This window comes from Podarcis gaigeae, assembly GCF_964106915.1.
Source record: "Podarcis gaigeae genome assembly, chromosome: 17".
Classification (NCBI taxonomy): domain Eukaryota; kingdom Metazoa; phylum Chordata; class Lepidosauria; order Squamata; family Lacertidae; genus Podarcis; species Podarcis gaigeae.
In genome coordinates this window covers 7,049,402-7,072,430 of record NC_139694.1, presented here as the reverse complement: position 1 = coordinate 7,072,430, position 23,029 = coordinate 7,049,402, and the positions used below count along the sequence as shown (strand labels likewise).

The window sequence follows — 23,029 nt, the reverse complement described above, 5'->3', positions numbered from 1 at the left end:
CATCTCAAAGCTCTCAGCAGCATGCTCTGTCTCTGTCTTTCCCACATACACATATATACACTTAAGCAACATGAACCACACAGGCAGGGGGGGGGGGGAGTATGCATGGGAGTCTATCAGGAAGAGAGAAATGGCAGGCAGGGAAAGAGGTAATCATACCACTACTTCTCACCCAATTTCCTCCCCATGAAGCAGATTTTCTTTTCCCTTTAAAAAGGGTTGGGGAGGTGCTATTTATCTAGAAAAATGAGCTCACCACGGAACTTCTCCCTTGTTCTCTAAGAATGGCAATGGTGCCCACCTGAGAGGCGCCACAGCTGAGCTCGGTGAGCTCCAGCTTAAAAAAATCTCTGGGTTGTGGCTCTCTTAAACACATTTGCCTATAATATGTAATAGGTAAGCTAAAGGTAAAGAACCCCTGGAAGGTTCAAAGGCGACTATGGAGTTGTGGTGCTCATCTCGCTTTCAGGCCGAGGGAGCTGGCGTTTGTCCCCAGGCAGCTTTCCGGGTCATGTGGCCAGCATGACTAAACCGCTTCTGGCACAATGGGACACTGTGACAGAAGCCAGAGCGCATGGAAATACCATTTACCTTCCTGCCACAGTGGTACCTGTTTATCTACTGGGACTGGTGTGCTTTTGAACTGCTAGGTTGGCAGGAGCTGGGACAGAGCAACGGGAGCTCACCCCATCACCAGGATTCAGACTGCCGACCTTCTGATTGGCAAGCCCAAGAGGCTCAGTGCTTTAGACCACTGCGCCACCCACATTCCATATAATATGTAGTTAGCCACTGAGGAGAGAGCTCCGACCTCTCTGAGGAGCCACCTCATGTAGAATGGCCCTTTTCTTGATAATACAGCAGAGACTTGCCACAGAATATCTTTCAGGGGCAACAGTCCCTTACTGACTACAGAATGTGCTCCAAAGCTCTAAGATGCACTGTAGTCCTCTAAGACAGGAGACACTAAAAGCTGGATTGTATGTAGGTTTTGTGACAGTACAAGTTCTCCATCATGCATATCTACCCTTTGAGGAATATATAAATGTTTCTTTGTAATCAGAGTGGAAACTGCAATCATTCATCGTATTGCTGGATATCCTTTGAGTTTCCTAGACAGCGTTATCCCTATACATTGAAGACTTGCAGAACCTTGAAAATAGATTGGCTGCGTAGCCAATTTACTCAAACCTCATAAAATGGCGATACATTTACATCTGTTGTTTTGTCTGACATGGCTGCTAATGTGCATCATAATTAGCAAGGCAATTCCTGTGCCTTTCCCTATATTCTGTTTACTATGGAACTCCTATTCAGAGAAAGAAATTAGCATTCATGAAGAAACAGAAGTTCAATCCATTAAGCGTTATTATCTGTACTGAATGAGAAATGCTGAATTAAGACAAACATCAAGAATCTATTCATGCCATCTTTTTTAAAAGCCTCGAAGAGTGTATCCATTAAACAATTACACGGTAAAAATAATCAGAATAAATAACAATAATAACAACAAAATAAATACATAAAAATAAATACGTTTCTAAGGAAGAAAACCAAGGCACCAATGAGAGACACATCAAAACGTTTCAGATTAACAATGAATCCATCTGAAACTGTTATTTTCCTTGAACCTGGAGACAGGTTTTTCCTTACATGAAACTAGCACTCCAATGCTGAACAGGTTTATTTGGAAGTTATGGAAATCTACAGAAGTCCTAGAGGCTCTAAATCTCATTTAATAAAGAGGCCCATTTGTGTAATTTACTGCAAGCAGTTTGAAACAAAACCCTGCTATAGAAACCTTCTCAGTGTGCACAATACATTAAACAGTAAGTGTTCTCATCTGAAATTAAATTCAAGGATCCAAAGCAAACTACCATCGAAAATCAGTAGGCTGTTTGCTTGTTTCAAGCTCATTGCCATGGGATCAATGTGCCACAAACAAACCCTAATGCAACTTCAGCCAAGCCAAACAACCTCTCAAGAACCTCAAGGAATCTATTGAGTGCCATATTCCACATTAGGATATTATTCCTCTAAATCAAGGCTGCTTACTTCCTTTAGAGGAAAACACATACACTATGCATGCAATGCCACACATGAAGAATGTGTGTGTGACTATTTATTGCCTCTACAAAGATAAAGAAGGAACCCAGTGCCAATCGCAGGTTTCTGGCAGGTTTCAATCCTGGACTGAGCCTTGAAATGGCAAGAAGACAGACTGCAAACGGCATTTTCAGTCTTTGGACCATCATCCAGTTCTGGAATAGGGAGGGAAGTACATGCAGGGAAGCCAAAAGCGCTGGTTAAAGAAGTCTGCTGGCTTACGTCAGCAAGGCTCGGCAATTCTATGCATAAATAGTGCGGTCAGCCTGAGTGCCGCTCTCAGGTAAATGACCAAGAGTGGGAAAGCAGCAGCACAGGATGAAACGTCACACCCATAACACGGCATATGCCACTCTATATACATCCTTACCTGTCATGATCCTCTGGGCTTCATACGGTTCCATGTAGCCAGTGTTTTCTCCTTTGCCTGTCTTGCTGCCCTCGCTTTTGGCATCAAATGGGTCTGAATAGTCATCGGCTATTAGGACCTGGAAAGAAATAAAATAAGGACACTCTTAACCAGAGGAATTTCCCAATCACTGGACACATTGCCAATTTCCACAGCTCTAAAATCGCGAGGGCTAACCTCCAGGATACCGGTACCCATTTTCTTCTAAGAAACTCTGTAAAAGAAAGGCCTGGTTAAGTAAGGAACGGTATTTACAGTGGTATCTCGGGTTACATACACTTCAGGTTACATACGCTTCAGGTTACAGACTCTGCTAACCCAGAAATAGTACCTCAGGTTAAGAACTTTGCTTCAGGATGAGAACAGAAATCGCGCGGTGGCAGCGGGAGGCCCCATTAGCTAAAGTGGTGCTTCAGGTTAAGAACAGTTTCAGGTTCAGAACGGACCTCTGGAATGAATTAAGTACTTAACCTGAGGTACCACTGTACACTGTTCTTACTCAGGATCTTCATTCACATCCACTTAGTCACACTATGACCTTGCAATGCCCCTCGGGTCTTGCACATCTGACATGTTTGGACCAGTTTACAGCCATGCATGAAATAAGCAAATCGGTGCTAGATAATATATGTTCACGGCAGAAGCAATAACTCCACACACATACCCCTTCGGTCCTATGTTGGAGACACAGAGACAGAGGCTGAGAGCATGATGTCCCCTCTGAAATCTGCTACTGCCGCTGCTGCACAACGGGATACTGGCAAGCCGTTGCAGGGAAAGTTATTTCCCCATTTTATCTGTTCACATTGCACGCATATCAGCGTGTACAGCAGGAGATCAATCCACAATGTATATACTTTGGGAGGGAGGGATCAGCTTGGAGTTGCATTGACTAAGAACAAGCGCCTTAAAATTGCAGCCCCTAAATTTCAGAATGCTTTGCCTATTGACACAAGGAAACGATGCTCTTAAGACTACTGCCGAGAAGGAAAAATGTTTTCATTCCAGTCTGCATTTGGCTGATATTTCTGTTCCTGGCTTTATTCCCTGTTTTATTTTTATCTTTGCTTAATCAAATCAGATCTCACCCATTGAAAAGTGCTAACTCAAGTTTAGGTTTACTGCATTTGTTGTCTTTTACTGGGTCTGTGTGTGAGTGTGAGAGAGAGCTTATACCACAAAAGTTTACACCACAATGAGTTCGTTTTTGTCTGAAGGAGCCACAAAACTCTGCTATTTTAACAGGCATTTTTTCCCTATATTTCAGTTCATTGCTATAGCACTTTGTAAACTACCTTACAGGGTCTCCTCTTCTCTTTCAAAACATTTGTACTTATTTCAATCGTACAATCCAATGCAAGTTTATTCAGAAGGAAGCCCTACCTAGGTTCAATGGGATTCACTCTCAGAGCAGTGGGAATAGGATTGCGTTTTAAGGCTAACCCCTCTTACCTGGGAATAAGCCCCAATCAATTCAATACAACTGACTGCTGAATAGACATGGTTAAGATTGCATTGCAGGGTCAACTTAGATGGCTGGTTAAATGTCGATACATTTCGTACGCTACATGCAACCAATACAACTTACTTGGAACAGTGCACACCTTGCAGGTCTAGTTAGGGAAGACATGACGCACAACTCTGTAGCATATTTCAAATGTTTACTTAAGCATAATCCAGCACTTTGCACTCAAGAATTTGCAGAACTCTGTACCAGGATCACGTGCTATGTGTCTACTCTCTGACACATCCATTACCGAGACACACAGACAAACACCCAGAGCTGGAAAAATCCCAGACGTAGTTGAAGCAGACGCCTAAGAATTTTGATTCTGGAGCTTGATTCTGAAGGTTTGTCGGAGCAGTGGTGTTTTCAAACATGTTTCGGTTTTAGCACGTGACACCTCCCTACAAAAAGTGGGGAAAGCAAAATACATGGGAATCCTTGCTCATGCTGGGGTTCCATTACTAACCACTATGTGCATCAGTGGGACCCTTCCGGTTCGGTCGACCCCTGCCCCACCCCCTGCCAGTGCTAAAACCAGCGTGAGTGTGAGCGTTAGCATGTGTGCTGGTCATGCGCAAGTTGCCTGTAATGCAACCAATTAAAGCAGGAACTATCTGAGCATGTTGGCTGCATTCATCAGAGAAAGGTAGGAACATTTTTACCAGCCAATGGGTTAGATTAAGCTTTGTTCTGCATTTATTTTGAAGCATCATCACAGAAAAGCCATTTAATTTGAAATCCATTCATAAATTGATATGCTCCAATTCAGCTAAGTCTAGTCTAGGTAGGTAGTCTAGTCTACCTAGTCTAGTCCAACAAAGGTCCGTATAGTTAAAGCTCTGGTTTTCCCAGTAGTGATGAATGGAAGTGAGAGCTGGACCATAAAGAAGACCGATCGCCGAAGAATTGATGCTTTTGAATTCTGGTGCTGGAGGAGACTCTTGAGAGTCCCGTGGACTGCAAGATGATCAAACACATCCATTCTTAAGGAAATTAGCCCTGAGTGCTCACTGGAAGGACAGATTGTGAAGCTGAGGCTCCAAGACTTTGGCCACCTCATGAGAAGAGAAGACTCCCTGGAAAAGACCCTGATGTTGGGAAAGATGGAGGGCACAAGGAGAAGGGGACGACAGAGGATGAGGTGGTTGGACAGTGTTCTCGAAGCTACCAGCATGAGTTTGACCAAACTGCGGGAGGCAGTGGAAGACAGGAGTGCCTGGCATGCTCTGGTCCATGGGGTCATGAAGAGTCAAACACGACCAAACGATTAAACAACAATCTAGGTAGTAAGTGTTCCATTCAATGGTCTATACAGCTGACTATTCCTATGAGCTGTCTTTCAAGACTTTTCAGAAGTTAACCTAGGACCGTGGTTTTCAAACAGTGCTCCAGGCATGGTTCCTTGGGAAATTATCTGGGATTCCCTAGTTAGAATATCAGTAATGTCTAACAAATTCCTTGACGGTGTACCTCATGCAATGCAGAGCTCTTGAAGAGTTCTGGGCCCATTCTGGGGGCCTGCTCAAGTCACACAGGGTGACAGCCGGTGCTAAACAGGCCTAGCCAATGTTCCCCATGAACTGGCACACAATATGTCTGAGAGTGTTCTGTGATGCACAGAGATTCTGTTGTAGGTGTTCAGAGATTCCTCAGCAAATATGAAACGGGCTTTCCAGAGAGAGAGAGAGAGAGAGAGAGAGAGAGAGAGAGAAAGTTTGGAGAACAATGACTTGGGAAACCCAGTTCCGAAAGCACGCCCCTTTCCCCTAGTAAGATGACAAATCGCAATGCATTGGGGAGGAGAGGAACGAAAAAAATCAAGGCATGGCTACAGCTGTTCTAGATGAGACCTTTGTCTGATCAAGCAAGACAGTTTCAAACACCCTTATGTACTTAAAGAGCCCCTGCCAACTCCTCCCTATTGTTAGGGGATGACAATCCCAGAGTAATTATTGCTTCATCTTCAGTTTTTTTGTGGGGGGTTATTTTGGACCACTCAAGTGTAAGCCAACCCTGTCCATCATTTGAGGCGCAATTTATGGTTGCATTCAAGGGCATCATTAAATGTAAATGGCTAAAAATGACATGTGCAGAATGGAGGGAGAGGGAGAGGGGTCTCCCACCCCTCCCCAAATAACTGTAATGAGTGGCTTGTTATTGCAGCTCTAATGGTGAGAGAGAGAGAGAGAGAGAGAGAGAGAGAGAGAGAGAGAGAGAGAGAATTGCTCCATGTCTTCTGTCTAATGTGGGGCCAGGCTGTAATCAGCAGCCCTGTCAGAGCAGTGTCAGAGGCTGGGGGTGCTTAGCTCAAAGACAACAGTGTGCATCAGGCAGGAGTAATTTCTCCTCGTAACAAGGGCAGGTTTTATCTCCAAAAGCCCTGCAGCTGAAACATCATCCATTTACTTCCCTGATGATGACTTGTCAGCTGCTGATAGATACGTATCTTGGGCGCCCCGCTGTTCCCCCCAATATGGGGGCTGACGCTGTAATAGTTGCCTCTTTTGAAAAAATAACTGCACTAAAATGACATGAGATTTGGCAGCGGAGGCAGCTGGGGAGGGGGGGGTCAGGGGCAGTGGTAGGGAGAGAGAGAGAGAGCCTAAGGTGGATAATGTATTTTTATTTGATATTTCGCCTTTCCCATTTGCCCCCCCCCCCAACACAAGGGAGTAAATTAAACATATAAAAACCTGTCAAACAGAGTAATGTCAAACGCTGGTTTTGTTTAAGTGCATCCGTAACGTATTCCAGGCTGAAGACGGCACAAGGCACAGGGGTAGAGATGCATTCTATAGGAAAGGAAACATTTGTATATATATAAAAAACCCCAAACGTTTTCGCTACTAGAAACTCTTACCAGATGGGTTTTTGTTAGGGCTTAAGTCAAGGTTGAAAAATCTCATCACCTGTAGCAAGTGAAGGGAAGACTTTTAAGTGGAAAACCCGATGGGCAGAGTTACAGGCTCGCAATTAACAAAAATCATATGCTCTGGAAACCTATTTGACCTCTTTGCTAGAGGGCTGGAGCAGTGACAGAGTTGTGATGTGTGAGGGTCATGCATGCAGGGTCTCCACAAGGCTTGAATGGCCCACTTGAGTCATAGCAGAGGCCACTAGAGAAGGGAAGGTGGTTTGTACTGGGGGCTGTATGTGCTCTACATGGATATGGGTGGCGCTGTGGTTTAAACCACTGAGCCTCTTGGGCTTGCTGATCAGAAGGTCGGCGGTTCGAATCCCCGCAACAGGGTGAGCTCCCGTTGCTGTGTCCCAGCTCCTGCCAACCTAGCAGTTTGAAAGCACGCCAGTGCAAGTAGATGAATAGGTACCACTGCGGCGGGAAGGTAAACGGCGTTTCCGTGCGCGCTGGATTCCATCACGGTGTCCCGTTGCCCCAGAGGCGGTTTAGTCATGTTGGCCACATGACCCGGAAAGCTGTCTGTGGACAAACACCATCTCCTTTGGCCTGATAGCGAGATGAGCGCTGGAACCCCATAGTCGCCTTTGACTGGACTTAACCATCCAGGGGTCCTTTAACTTTACCTTTTACCTATGTGCACTGCTCTCCATGCACCCCTATGGAGAAAGCAAGGCCCCTTTCTGCTTAAAGTGCACTGATACTCATCAGTGATTCCAATGCTATTTATTTCAGCATCTATCTCACCTATCCAAGCATGTTTCAATGCAGATTGTCTGCCTTTAAAATGTTTTTTTTTTTTAACGAATATCGCTTGAAGGAATTTTTCTTCCATTTTTTTCATATTTTTTTTTAAAGTAGCAAGGCTATTCTCTTTGGATCTGGGCAGAGGGTTTGGTGTTACAGATGCTAGCCAATCAGTGCTGTATACAGCCTCCGTTTCTGCTGCAAAGCGGCAGAAGCAGGACTTTCAAGTTCGTTCTCAGGAAAAGAAATTGTTCATCTGACTACAGCACAGCACAGAAGCGCAACTGCCAAAACTGCAGGTTTACATTCCACCTCAGATAACTCTTGTTATGAATCAATTAAATTAAAAATGGTTGTAAGTCAATTACTGCTTACAGCTCACAATGTTACTGCAAATATAAATGTTATGCAAATGATGTTGAAGACGGCGAGCAACTCTTCTTGGCTTTAATCCTAGAATCCCAGAGCAGTTACAAATTTTGCTTTAAAACGAAATTAAGCAAAATTAATAGCAACTATAAACCACAGAATCTGTTGCCGGGGATGTTGTAGTGAAGGGATGGGTGGTGCCTGCTCCTAAAAAAATGTTTGTGCTTGGAAAGGAAGGAAGAAAACATGCACATATACGTGATATACATACAAATACTCCCGTGGCATAGGGGACGGGGAGATAAAGCTTTCAAATCTGCCTCTGCTACCAGATGATAGCATCAAGCAATTAACACAACCTACCAGAGGGCATATTTTGTTTTCATGGAATATTTGATCATATCTGACTGTGGTCAAGTAATAAGCTGCCAATTGACCGGTCAATTGACAGTATTTGACTGGTCAATTGACCGGTGGAGTCCCAGCCCTAGCACAGAATCAATTAGAGGCCTTGCGATTTGTGGGAATCATAGATCCATGCAACCGGATCTCTTCTTCAGACTCACAAATTAGCAAGGTTTCCAAGCCCAGCAAAGCAACAAAGCCAGCCCAGATCCATGCTGCAAATATTGTATACATGGTCTATCTCTAACTAGAGGAACGATTAGACGGCCGGGGCGATAGGTGGTTCTGAAAAACTATCCGTCATAAATTCCAAAATCGATATCTGAAATAAATCAAGGGCTTTAGCTCTCGTAAACATGGAGCGCTGCAGAAAAATCAACTAATCCGGTACCTGGACAAACATGGCAACCTGGTTTATTTCAAAAGCAGACACATCCCTAAATTCTAATTAAGATTAGATATACAACTCATGGGCTGTCAAAAGAGCCTCCAGCTGCCCATGATGCTATTTCAGTTTAAATTACAATTTGGCCTTTTTTAGCCTAGATAAAGCAGCTGGCCTGTGCTGACACATGGTTTCTTTTATCCCTGCTGACAGGGTCTTTTTTAAGTTTAGAGTATTTCAGGGTTTGTTTTGTTTTGTTTTGTGTGTGGCTGAGCTTCAACACTGCATTTTTATTTTAGTTCCCCCCCCCCCCCGCTCCCTGAAGTAACATCCTAGATCTGAAGTGATACCAAAAAGGCACTTCTGGTCCAGCACTCATCGCCAACAACAGGTGACCAGATGTCCCTGAGAAACATTTTATCCCTAGCACCTGGAATTCAGAAATGTAAATGCACCAGAAACTAAAATGCTACGGTCACTAGACTGTTGTCTAGAAATGGCTGGCCAGTCACTTTTGATATTCAACCGCTACCCATCTGTATCCAAGGTCAGTTCAAAGTGAAGGTTTGTAAAATCCTAAAGGGGTCAGGAGGACACGGGTGGTGCTGTGGGTTAAACCACAGAGCCTAGGACTTGCCGATCAGAAGGTCGGCGGTTTGAATCCCCGTGATGGGGTGAGCTCCCGTTGCTTGGTCCCTGCTCCTGCCAACCTAGCAGTTCGAAAGCACATCAAAGTGCAAGTAGATAAATAGGTACCGCTCCGGCGGGAAGGTCAACGGCATTTCCGTGCGCTGCTCTGGTTCACCAGAAGCGGCTTAGTCATGCTGGCCACATGACCCGGAAGCTGTACGCCGGCTCCCTCGGCCAATAAAGCGAGATGAGCGCCGCAACCCCAGAGTCAGTCACGACTGGACCTAAAGGTCAGGGGTCCCTTTACCTTTAAAGGGATCAGGACCAGGGCCCCAACAATCAGCCTTCTTGCTCCATTTCCCCCTTCCATCTGAAATGTGGCAGACATAATGCTAAACTATGGTTTAACACGGGACGCGGGAGCAGGGTCTTTTCAGCTGCCGCACCTTCATTGCGGAATGCCATAGTGAGCTTCAGATGTGCATGCTTCTCAGTCCTGGAAGTGCTCTTGAATATGATTAGAGGAGACAGGTTGGTGGAAGGTATTCAGGTCGGAGCGAAACAATATAAACTGAAAGCATTTGCAGATGACCTAGTTTTGACCCTACAGGAGCCAGAGCCTAGCACTAAAAGGGTATTGCAACTGATTCATGAGTTTGGTCGAGTGGCGGGATTTAAACTTAACAAGCAAAAAACTAAGGTTTTGGGAAAAAAACTTGACTCCTTTAGAGTCAGAAAGGTTTCAGAGAGAGACAGAATTAAATGTGGTTAAAAAAGTAAGATACCTAGGGGTAAACATAACAGCGAAGAACAGAAATCTATTTAAAGATAATTATGAAAAATGTTGGTCTGAAATTAAAAGAGATCTAGATGTATGGTCAAGATTGAAACTTTCCTTGTCAGGACGTATTGCTGTTATCAAGATGAATGTATTGCCAAAAACGTTGTTTTTGTTTCAAACTTTGCAAATAGTGGATAAAATGGAGTGTTTTGGGAGGTGGCAGCGAGATATTTCTAAATTTGTCTGGCAGGGCAAAAAGCCCAGAATCAAGTTTAAGATATTAACTGATGCCAAAGAAAGAGGGGGATTTGCCCTGCCAGACCTAAAGTTGTATTATGAATCAGCAGCTTTCTGCTGGTTGAAAGATTGGCTACTTCTTGAAAACACGGATGTTTTAGATTTGGAAGGATTCTGTCAGGGAACTGCCATCGGAGTTAGAGGTGCTGGACAGGCTCCAGCAGAGTAGGAGAGACTCTGCAGCAGAAGCAGGAACCAGCAGGGGGAGTGCAGGAGTTACAGCGGAGGGGAGGCTCTCAGACGCTTCTAGTGAGAATAGTGAAGAGGTAACTAGACCCCCTTTAGGAATTCCCTCCCTTCGCCGGAAACTGTCACGCAGAGAGTCACGAAAGCGCATGTCCGTCAAACAGCTTTTATGTTGGCGTAAATTCCGTAGACGCCCACTGTCAGATTCTACCAGCGACTGACGGAGTCATGCTTTTGGGGGCTCCGTTAGTGCCTGGGTTTGGATGACCGGCCAAACCCCAGCGGGATCAAGCTTTTACGCACAAGCAGCTCATTATCCCATCATAGCAATCTGACAGTCTCCGAAAGCTGTTTGTGCAAGCAGAGGGCATCATGAGTGAACCAGCAGGAACCGGGGCAGCTGGAGCTGGAGCAGATCCAAGCCTGGAAGAAAGGTACAGGGCGTTGGAGGTCCAGCTCGCACTGCAAACGGCGAGGCTGGAGGAGAGGAGGGCTCAAGATGCAGATAAGGGGAAAACCACCCCACTTGCCAGAAGGGTGCCTGGATTGGTGCAGAAATTTGGGGGGAATCCCAGGAACTATCAAGCCTTTAGAACAGAGATGCAATATGCTCTCAATCTACTGTTTGATGACTTCCCCGATGAGAACTCTAGAGTGGCGTACGTGATTGGCCATCTAGAGGGAGGGGCGAGGGACTGGGTTCGCCCCCTGATGGCAGCCAATAATGAAATCTTAAAGGACACAATGAAGTTTTTTCGCGCCATGGACTTGATGTTTTCCAGCGAGATTGAGCAGGGGATGGTGCGCAGGGAGTTGATGGCTTGTAAACAGGGGAGCCGATCTGTACGTGAGTACTGGACTGAGTTCACCATGCTGATTCATAGACTGGGGTGGAACCTTGCTAGTGAACCTATTCAAATGCTATTTGAAGAAGGTCTCTCTCCGGCAGTGAAAGATGAACTTTCCCGGGCGCCTAGGGCGGAGTCTATGGACCAGCTGACTAAATCAGCGCTGTCCATAGGAGCACGCCAGGAGGCTAGAGCTTTGGAAAAGCGGGAAGGAAAGGGGGAACGTTGGAAGGACTTCCGCATTCCAGAGATTCCGGAGCAGCCTTTCCCGCCAGCAGAGCCGATGGAACTTGGAGCAGCGCGCGCGCGCACAGTTTCAAACACCAGTGAAGGGCGGAAGAAGGAGGGAAAGAGCGGCAAGAGATGCTATCTCTGCCAACAGCCAGGTCACTTTGCCAGAGTCTGTCCGCAAAGGAAGGAATGGCAAGGGATGGCAGGAACTGTTGGGGGGAAGGAGGAGGATGAAATGAAGGAGCAAGTAAAAGCCAACGCCTGGTTGCCAACATCGGGGCAAAGCAGCCAGGCCAGGGAGTAGTGAACGTGCCCACGCCGGAACCCCCAAGACCAGCACTTGTGATAGAGGTGTTGCTGGAACTGGCAAACGGACACCCACTAAAGATAAGAGCGCTATTGGACTCAGGTAGCTCATGTAATTTCATGAGTAAGGAGTTTGCAGCTGAGCACCAGATACAGACTATCCCATTAAGTAAGCCTTTGCAGGTTACCACGATTGATGGGAGGGAGCTGTTGGGAGGAGAAGTGAGCCAACAGACTGTACCAATGATAATGAGGGTGGCACGGCACACAGAACTGATAGCGTTTAACGTAGCCACCCTGGGAGGAGCCCCTATTATCTTGGGAATGAGCTGGCTGGCACTACATGATCCGCTAGTAGGCTGGCATCAGCGCGTGGTTTCCTTTGGATCAGCACATTGCCTAGAACACTGCAAGGAGGGAGAGGCCCAGGCAGGCAGCAGGGCCACTCTAGCAGGGGTGGAAGTGATGGACAAGGGGAAGGTGCCACCACAATACGCTGACTTGATTGACGTATTCAGCGAAAAGGAAGCGGATAAATTGCCCCCGCACAGACCCTTTGACTGTCAAATTACCTTACTCCCAGGAGCACAATTGCCAGTGGGGAAGCTGTATGCAATGTCAGACAGTGAGATGCAGGAGTTAAGGGAGTTCATTGACAAGAATCTCAAGAGAGGTTTCATCAGAGAGTCACGAGCGGTGGGGGGCAGTCCAGTGTTCTTTGTGGACAAAAAAAACACGGGCAAGCCCAGACTTGTGTGTGATTTCAGGTCCCTGAATGCAGTGTCAGAACCAGTGACTTTCCCTATGCCTAGAATTGATGACATTCTGACACAGGTGAGAAAAGGGAAGATTTTTACCAAGCTGGACCTTAGGGGGGCATATAACTTGATACGTGTGAGGAAGGGGGATGAGTGGAAGACCACTATGTTCACCCCCTTGGGGGCGTTTGAGTACCTCGTTATGCCTTTCGGATTACAAGGAGGCTCCGCCTGTTTTCAATCATTCATGAATCACGTCCTGGGGCCATTGCTCTACAAGAACTGCGTAGCGTTCTTAGATGACGTCCTGGTGTACTCAGAGAATGAGGAGCAGCATGTGCGAGATGTAAGAGAGGTACTGAGCAAACTGCGAGAAAACCGGCTGTGGGTGAAACTGGAGAAGTGTCAGTTTCATACTAGGGAGGTGGAATTCCTGGGGTACCGGTTGTCTGACAAGGGATTGGCCATGGATCCCAGCAAGGTTCAAGCGGTACTGGAATGGAAAACACCAAAGACCAAGAAGGACGTGCAAAGGTTCCTGGGGTTCGGAAACTTCTATAGGAAGTTCATCAAAAACTTTGCCCATTTGACCGCGCCCATCACAGATTGTCTTAGTAGCAAAAAGAAATTTGTTTGGACGGAAGAAGCGCAGCGGGCGTTCGAACGCCTAAAGCAGGCGTTTGCGTCGGAAGAACAGCTTCTGCACGTGGATCTACAACAACCAATGAGAGTGGAGACTGACGCGTCAGACCGAGCAGTGGGGGCCGTGCTTCTCCAGCCGGGAAAGGATACGTCGGAATGGAGACCGTGTGCATTCTTTTCGCGGAAATTGAACAAATCCGAGAGGAACTACACAGTGTACGACAGAGAACTGCTCGCCATTCATGAAGCATTCCGGAAATGGCGGCACTTGCTGATTGGGGCGCAACACAAGGTTCAAGTCCGAACTGACCACAAAAATCTGGAATATTGGAGAACAGCCCGTGTCCTGAACCAGAGACAAGTGCGATGGGCCCAGGAGTTCTCCAAATTCCACTTTGAGATTCGTTACGTGCCAGGTTCAGAGAACGTGAGAGCGGATGCCCTTTCCAGGAAACCTGAGTACTTAGAGGGGGAGGGAGCGCCTGAGGCAAGGCATGTAATCTCCGAAGACCGCTGGGTGTGTGGGGCGGCATTGGTGGGGCAAAGGGAACTGATGGAAGGTACGGAGAACGATGAATACGCCCAAGAGAAACTCAGAGAACTCAGGAGGACAGAAGAGAACACAGGGGGATTTGAAGAAAAGAACGGGGCGTTGTATTACAAAGGGGCACTGTACATACCAGATGGGGAACTGAGGGGCAGAGTACTCAAGCAGTTGCATGACAGCCCCACAGCGGGACATTTTGGACAGCACAAAACCATGTGGTTGGTTACCAGGGAGTTTTGGTGGCCCAAGGTGAGGGAGGACGTGCGGGAATATGTTAGGGGTTGCGACAGGTGTCAGCGAGCAAAAGGAGAGAGGGTGGCGCCAGCGGGGCTATTACAACCCTTACCCACGCCAGAAAGGCCTTGGGAGGCAGTATCCATAGATTTTATGACGGACCTGCCAAAATCCAAAGGCAAAACAGCTGTCATGGTGGTGGTAGATCTATTAACCAAAATGTGTCATTTTATAGCCTGTTCACATGCGGTTACAGCGGAGGAGACCGCCAAGTTGTTTGTAGAGCATATTTTCAGGTTGCATGGCGCCCCCTTGAGGGTGGTCAGTGACAGAGGCAAACAATTTACTTCCAGGTTCTGGAGGAAACTTATGAGCTTACTGCAAGTAGAACTCAATTTCTCCACTGCCCGACACCCAGAAACTAATGGGCAAGCGGAAAGGGCAAACGGCATTTTGCAACAATACCTGAGGTGTTATGTAAAGGACAGAGAAAATGATTGGGTAGATAAGCTACCGCTGGCCGAATTTGCCTACAACAACGCGGAGAATGTGTCCACAGGGATGAGTCCTTTCCTGGCAAACTATGGGTGCCATCCCCGGGCATTCCCAGGAGAGGGGGGGGAGAGGTGGAGCGTGCCGGCAGCGGAACATTTTTTTGAAGAGATGGAAGCGATCCACCGTCAGCTTCAACTTAACTTAGAGAGAGCCAAGGAAGAATATAAGAAGCAAGCAGACAGAAATAGGAGGGAAGGTGAAATCATAAGGGTGGGAGACCGAGTGTGGTTGTCCACCCAAGGACTACCGTTCAAGGGTGGGAGTAAGAAATTGAGACCCAAGAAATTGGGACCCTTTGAGGTCATACAGCAGGTCAACCCAGTAGCATTCAAACTCAGACTGCCCAGTCACATGAAATTACACCCAGTATTTCACAGGTCATTACTGTCGCCGTACCGAGAGGGACGTGAGTGGGGGGAGCGTGAGAGAGAGGCCACCCAAACGCTCGTGATAGAAGAGAGAGAGCGCGACATGAACGTGGCAGGAATCATTGATTCCAGGTGGAAGGGGAATCAGGTGGAATATCTGGTAGAATGGGAGGGGGAAGTAGAGTCGGAAAACACTTGGGTGCCAGCAGAGGTAGTGAATGACGAGATCTTAATAGAAACATTTCATCAGCGTTTCCCAAGAAAACCGCAACCCGTGGCACGATTTAGAAGGGAACACTTTGGGACCACCGATGAGGAGGGAGAGTTTGAAGGGTTCCCAGAGTCAGGGGTGGGTGAGGAAGCTGCCTCCGACGAAGAAGAAGAAGACGGGGAGAGAGACGGGACGCCGTGGCTAGAAGTGTTTGAATCCTCTGATGACGAGGATTGCTCTTTCAGGGGCTTTCCGCCCTCACCGCCAGTGGGAGAGGAGGCGGGAGGGGGTGAAGGGGGGCCTGGGGGGGAGGTGGATGTCAGGGAACTGCCATCGGAGTTAGAGGTGCTGGACAGGCTCCAGCAGAGTAGGAGAGACTCTGCAGCAGAAGCAGGAACCAGCAGGGGGAGTGCAGGAGTTACAGCGGAGGGGAGGCTCTCAGACGCTTCTAGTGAGAATAGTGAAGAGGTAACTAGACCCCCTTTAGGAATTCCCTCCCTTCGCCGGAAACTGTCACGCAGAGAGTCACGAAAGCGCATGTCCGTCAAACAGCTTTTATGTTGGCGTAAATTCCGTAGACGCCCACTGTCAGATTCTACCAGCGACTGACGGAGTCATGCTTTTGGGGGCTCCGTTAGTGCCTGGGTTTGGATGACCGGCCAAACCCCAGCGGGATCAAGCTTTTACGCACAAGCAGCTCATTATCCCATCATAGATTCAATAATGCTTTTGGTTGGCATGCATATCTGTGGTATGACAGGATCAAAATACACAAGGCTTTCAAGAATCATGTTGTTAGAAAAGCATTGTTTAATGTCTGGTCAAAATATAAGGACTTATTGGAAAACAAGACCCCAAGGTGGTTATCACCAATGGAGGCTAAGGCCCCGAAAAGACTCAATATGGAGGCCAAATGGCCGAAATATTGGGAAATAGTAGAAAAAGATGGAGACAATTGGAGGCTGCAGAGTATGGAGAAACTAAAGGGGAAAGTGCGAGATTGGTTACATTATGCTCAGATCAGAGAAGTTTTTAAGCTAGATAAAAAATTAGGATTCCAGGTGGAAAAATCAAAATTAGAAACAGAACTGTTAGAACCCAGCTCTAAGATACTTTCAAGAATGTATAACTTGCTGTTAAAATGGAATACACAGGATGAAACGGTCAAATCAGCTATGATAAAATGGGCACAGGACATTGGGTACAACATCATGTTTGCTGACTGGGAAAAGTTATGGACCACAGGTTTGAGATTTACGGCATGTAATGCCTTGAAAGAAAATATTATGAAAATGATATATAGGTGGTACATGACTCCAGTCAAGCTTGCAAAGATATATCATGTGTCTGACAATAAATGTTGGAAGTGTAAAGAAGCTGAAGGAACATTCTTTCACCTCTGGTGGACTTGCCCCAGAGTGAAGGCTTTCTGGGAAATGATATATAATGAGCTGAAAAAGGTATTTAAGTATACCTTCCCTAAGAAACCAGAGGCCTTTCTTTTGGGCATTGTCGGCCAGAGTGTGCAAAAGAAGGATCGAACCTTTTTTTATGTATGCTACAACAGCAGCAAGGATACTCATCGCTAAAGGCTGGAAAACTCAAGATTTGCCCACACTGGAAGAGTGGCAGATGCAACTGATGGACTATATGGAACTGGCTGAGATGACTGGCAGAATCCGAGACCTGGGAGAAGAAGTTGTGGAGGAGAACTGGAAGAAATTTAAGGATTATTTACAAAAACATTGCAAATTGTATGAATGTTAAGAAAGATGTAAGATTTATATTAACATGGCTCCAATAAATTAGTAATAAGGAATATAAATTTGAATGTAATTGAAAGAAAGGATAAATTTTGGATTAACAATATTTTATAATTAAGTTCTAATAAGAGAGTGGCTAAATTTTAAAATTTGAGACCTTAATACTGGAAAACTTTATTATATAATTTAAAATAAGTTAATAATTTGCTGTTAAAATTTTTGAGTTTAGAAAGCAGGAACAAGAGGTGTGAGGAAGTCCAAGGAAGTGTATGAAATGTTGATACTGGAAAATGTTATGCTATTATGTGTTCTTTATTGTTAAACAGAAACCTAATAAAAATTATTTTTTTAAAAAAAACAGATGTGCATGATTCTCTTCCCTCATTTCCTTTTGGCATGTCTGAGAAGAGTTCAGAAGCCTTCGCTTCCATGAACCATAGCTTGCTGTGCCATCTGAACCCAACAAACCTACATAATCTTAAAAGCAGCTTGTTAAAACGAGTCAACTTCAAACCACAGCTTAAGAAGCCGGCTTGTTTCAACATAGGACAGTTAAGATTAACCGCAGTTTAGGGTTCTGACAACACAACAAACTGCGGTTAATTTAAAATGGTTGTGGAGGCTTCCTGCCTCTTCCGTGTCATTATGCCAGGGGAGAGAGAAGAGGGATCGTGTGTGACTAAGGTTCTTTGCAACTCATCCTTGTAGTGTTAAACCAGCAACTTGGCCCTCCAGCTGTTTTGGGACCACAACTCCCATCATCCCTAGCTAACAGGACCAGTGGTCAGGGATGATGGGAACTGTAGTTCCAAAACAGTTGGAGGGCCAAGTTTGGGAATGCCTGTGTTAAACCATAGGTAAAGGTAAAGGGACCCCTGACCATTAGGGCCAGTCGTGGCCGACTCTGGGGTTGCGGTGCTCATCTCGCTTTATTGGCCGAGGAAGCCGGCGTACAGCTTCCGGGTCATGTGGCCAGCATGACTAAGCCACTTCTGGCGAACCAGAGCAGCGCACGGAAATGCCATTTACCTTCCTGCCAGAGCGGTACCTATTTATCTACTTGCACTTTGATGTGCTTTTGAACTGCTAGATTGGCAGGAGCAGGGACCGAGCAAAGGGAGCTCACCCCATCACGGGGACTCGAACCACCAACCTTCTGATCGGCAAGTCCTAGGCTCTGTGGTTTAACCCACAGCGCCACCCGTGTCCCGTGTTAAACCATAGTTTAGCATTATGTCTGAACTCTGCCTCTGTAGCAGTGGCCAGACTGTGAAACACTGTGACTTATGGATTCCTTTTGCCTTGTATTTTACGGTTTTCTGCTGCCAAGACTTTTTGCTGTTCAGGCAAGCATTTGATTTGCCTTCTGTCTGACGGTTTTCAGCCTCCTGGGTATATTGTTCTCTCTCTGCTGTGGTTTAGTTTTAAGCAAATTTCAATTATATATCCGTATATCTATCTTGCACTGCTTTTATTATATTGCAAAACAACTTAAGCATTCAGTTGGAACAGAAAGATGGGATATAATTCCTGTAAACACTCAAACGGACAAGAAGAAGCACCCTGAATATTCAGAAGTTGCCTTTACACATTACTTGAGCATCCAAGTCAGATCTGGACACCACCGGGCTAGGGGGACATGACAGAGGTTTATAAAAGAATGCAAAGTGGAGAGAGGGAATTTCACCCCTAAGACCTGCGGTCATCCACTGAAACTGAATGAGAGAGCTACCTACTTCCTCACATAGCACATGATTAATGCATGGGATTTGCTGTTACAGGATGTAGTGACAGTAGCTTAGATGGTTTTTAAGAAGGACTAGATAAATTCATTGGGGTGGGGGAACCTATCAGTGCTATCCTCCACTCATGAAGGCTCTATGCAATACCTGAGGTTTCAGAGGCAGGATGTTAGGAAACAAGATAAGGTGAAGACCAGGGAGGATAAAAATCAATGATTTTTTTTTTAAAAAAAATCAAAATGATTGGATTTTTTAAAATTTAAATTGGATTTTTAAAATAAAATACTTTTGGAGGAAAAATATAGTTTTCTATTTAAGTTGCATTATAGTCCAAAGGCTATTCATCAGGAAATAAGGATTTGTTTAAGTTTTTCATGTGTGTTAAAACTCAGTCTAAGTTTTTATGTGTGTGTATGCGTATATATATAAGTATATGTATATTTGTATATGCATATATATGTGTGTGTGTGTATATGTTTAACCACATCAGTTAACAAACATGGATACATGTGCTATAATGTTACTGTTTTAGTTAAATAAATTGTTTAATTTTTTTTTACTTTATTTTAATATAGTGCACCTCTGAAAATTTATTGTTCCAAAAAACAAAACCTTCATCTGGTTGTAAATATGAAGATGATACCAGCAAGAATGAGTCTTTCTGTGAAAAAAACGATTTAAATCAAGCAGTGGCGTAGCGTGGGTTGTCAGCACCCGGGGCAAGGCAAGTAATTTGCGCCCCCTAACCCATGGATTTGCGCCCCCTAACCCATGGATTTAGGCCCCCTAACCCTAACCCCCAGATGTTGCGCCTGGTGCGGCCGGCACCCCCTGCACCCCCCACGCTACGCCACTGAAATCAAGTCTTACTAACTAGTGATTTAAATCTGTCTGATTTAAAATCAAATCCACCCTGGACTAAAGACTACTACTGCCTTTCGCGTTCTACTTGGGGGACTCCCAGAGACATCTGTTTTTGCAATAGTGGGAGAAAGGATGCTGTGCGAGATGAATCTCTGGTTTGCTCCAGCAGCTCTTTTCATATGTTCATAGTGTACATAAGGGTCCCACTGGTTATAAACATCCCCATCAGTGCAAAAGGCATGCTAATGAATTTGATTGCACACTTGAAATTCACAACACTTTTTCTAAAAAAAGGGGGGGGGAGAGAATCCGTCTCATCAAGGTTTCTTTACACTCCTGTGAAAACACAAGAGGGAAGGCGGGTGGGATGGGGAGACAGAGCGAAAAGAGGAAATCAATGCCTAATTGTTTTGTAGTCAATAATGAGGCATTTGGGTTCCTAGAAAAGGAAGGCTGAAGAGCGAAAGAGTAGCCCTCTGCAAGAAAATGTGCCGGGAAGCAGATATACAATTGCTAAGGGGTTTTAGCTGGAGGTTTATTGCCGTTCTAAAAAGTTCCCTTGCTCGGGTGAGAAACTGAGCCACTCTGCATCCAATTAGAAACTTTTACAAACATGAAAACCCATCACGCGTACGTAAAAACTCAGAGGGTTTTTTTGTGGCAGGGGAGAGATTTCTGCGGTGGCACTGATCTGGCAAAGAGCAATTTTTGTGGAGGTTTTTGTTTGGCATGGGCCTCAAAAAAACAACAATTCAACCCAGCTGCCACAAATTGGGGCACTTCGGACTGCTTTTTAAGCGACTCCCCTAATATGCCTTTGGTATGGCAACACTTCCCCAGGGAACAACAGTGCTGGGTGACTTTGTGCTGTGCCACGGGAAAGCACCGGGGAAAGGGTCCGTCCTCTTCAGGAAAGCCTCAAGCATGCTGGGTTCTCTTCCCATGGTGAGCAAGACAGAAGCACTTTGGCGGTTCGAGCCCCACGTTGGGCAAAAGATTCCCCCATCACAGGGCGGTTGGACTAGATCAGGGTTTCCCAAACTTGGGTCACGAGCTGTTTTTGGACTACAGCTCCCATCATCCCAGACCACAGGTGTGCTACCTAGGTGTCAGGTGGTGGTGAGGTTGCTTGAGAGCAAACAGGCAAGACTTAGACCTGTCTTTTCCAAGCTTTTTTGTTGTTGTTGTTGTTGTTTAGTCGTTTAGTCGTTTAGTCGTGTCCGACTCTTCGTGACCCCATGGACCAGAGAACGCCAGGCACCTCTGTCCTCCACTGCCTCCCGCAGTTTGGTCAAACTCATGCTGGTAACCTCGAAAACACTATCCAGCCATCTCGTCCTCTGTCGTCCCCTTCTCCTTGTGCATCTTTCCCAGCATCAGGGTCTTCTCCAGGGAGTCTTCTCTTCTCATGAGGTGGCCAAAGTACTGGAGCCTCAGCTTCACAATCTGTCCTTCTAGTGAGTACTCAGGGTTGATTTCCTTCAGTATGGAGAGGTTTGATCTTCTTGCAGTCCATGGGACTCTCAAGAGTCTCCTCCAGCACCATAATTCAAAAGCATCAATTCTTCGGCGATCAGCCTTCTTTATGGAGCTTTCCCCCCCCCCTTCATGGATCACTGCCTTGCCGTGGCGAAGGGGCTTGAAGAACTCAGAGAAGCTATGAACTATGCCGAGCAGGGCACCCAAGATGAACAGGTCATAGTGGAGAGTTTTGACCAAACGTGATCCACCTGGAGGAGGAACCGGCAAGCCACTCCAGTATCCCTGCCAAGAAAACTCCATGGACAAAGACAACAGCTTTTTTTTTAGTGCAAACTATTTACAGTGAACGCAGGTGGCGCTGTGGGTGAAACCACAGAGCCTAGGACTTGTCGATCAGAAGGTCGGCGGTTCAAATCCCAGCGACGGGGTGAGCTCCCATTGCTCGGTCCCTGCTCCTGCCAACCTAACAGTTCGAAAGCACGTCACAGTGCAAGTAGATAAATAGGTACCACTCTGGCGGGAAGGTAAACGGCATTTCTGTGTGCTGCTCTGGTTTGCCAGAAGTGGCTTAGTCATGCTGGCCACATGACCCGGAAGCTGTACGCCAGTTCCCTCGGTCAGTAAAGCGAGATGAGCGCCGCAACCCCAGAGTCGGCCACGACTGGACCTAATGGTCAGGGGTCCCTTTACCTTTACCTTTATTTGTAGTGAACAGCGTCACAAGTTCATGTCTGGCTCAGTCACTAGCAGAATCTGGGAGTGGCCGGTCCTTGTACCTCCCCAGCATAACAGTCGTGTGAGCCCCATCCTTCTACGCCAAAACCCACTGCGCAGAGTGGGCTCTGGCAAAGGGGTATTTCCCTCCCCATCGCTTTGCTCAGGCTCTGTGTTGAGGCTCTCCCTGGCATCTCCTGGTCCCTGCACCTCCTCCCTACTCATCAGAGGAGGAACTGCTTCGCAAGATCTTCGGAGCTTCCCTAGAACACAACTGCCCTTCCACCTCTCGCCTCTGAGCTGATGGCAGTTCCCTGACACTAGGGATGATGGGAGTTGTAGTCCAGCAACAGCTTGTGACCCTAGTCAACAGATATCCCATAATTACATCTCTCTCCATCCCTGCCCATTGGCCACAATACCTGGGGCTAATGGGAGTTGCAGGGAGCAACAACACTGAGAGAGTTCTAGGTTAGACAAGGGTGGGCAAAGAGAGAGAGAGACAGAGAGAGAATGCAGGCACACTTTTAAACTACTGCTTGATCCAAATTTGGTGAAGCCAGACGAAATTGCGATCCCTACATCAAGCCGGTTCCAACCCTTTGGAAGTTTTAAATAAATAAATAAAATACCTTCTTTCCTTTTAAATAACGTTAACACCTATTATAATTTCGGGGGCTTGCAATGAATCTATTTCACAATTCTAGTTCCAGTCCTGCCATCTTTCCCTTGAGACGTTTTAGCAGTTTTTAAATACTTAAAACAGCAATATATTAAGCAGGAAGTCTTGCTCAAAGTGCGATGTTTTCACCCAAAATAGACGTGGGGAGAAAAAAACCCCAGAGGCTAAGAGATTTACACTTACAAGTTTCTAGAGTGCCTAATTTTTTCTGGTTGCTGCTAAATTCATAGTACGTACTTCAGAAAGGGTGCAGCACAGGGTCAGTACTATTCACTTCACAGAGTGCAAATCTGCGTTAGCTTCTTAATGAGGGAGCACATGCATTAAGGTAAAGGTAAAGGAC

At 46.1% G+C, this 23,029-nt stretch overlaps 1 protein-coding gene across 1 annotated transcript in view; it reads right to left on the bottom strand.

Moving 5' to 3' along the window:
* The window catches only part of SHB (SH2 domain containing adaptor protein B), a 162,688-nt gene that overhangs the window by 92,780 nt on the left and 46,879 nt on the right, over positions 1-23,029 (bottom strand). Inside the window, exon 2 of the mRNA XM_083719217.1 lies at positions 2,477-2,594. Within this exon, the coding sequence (XP_083575343.1) occupies positions 2,477-2,594 (118 nt within the window). The remainder of the gene's footprint in view (positions 1-2,476; positions 2,595-23,029) is intronic.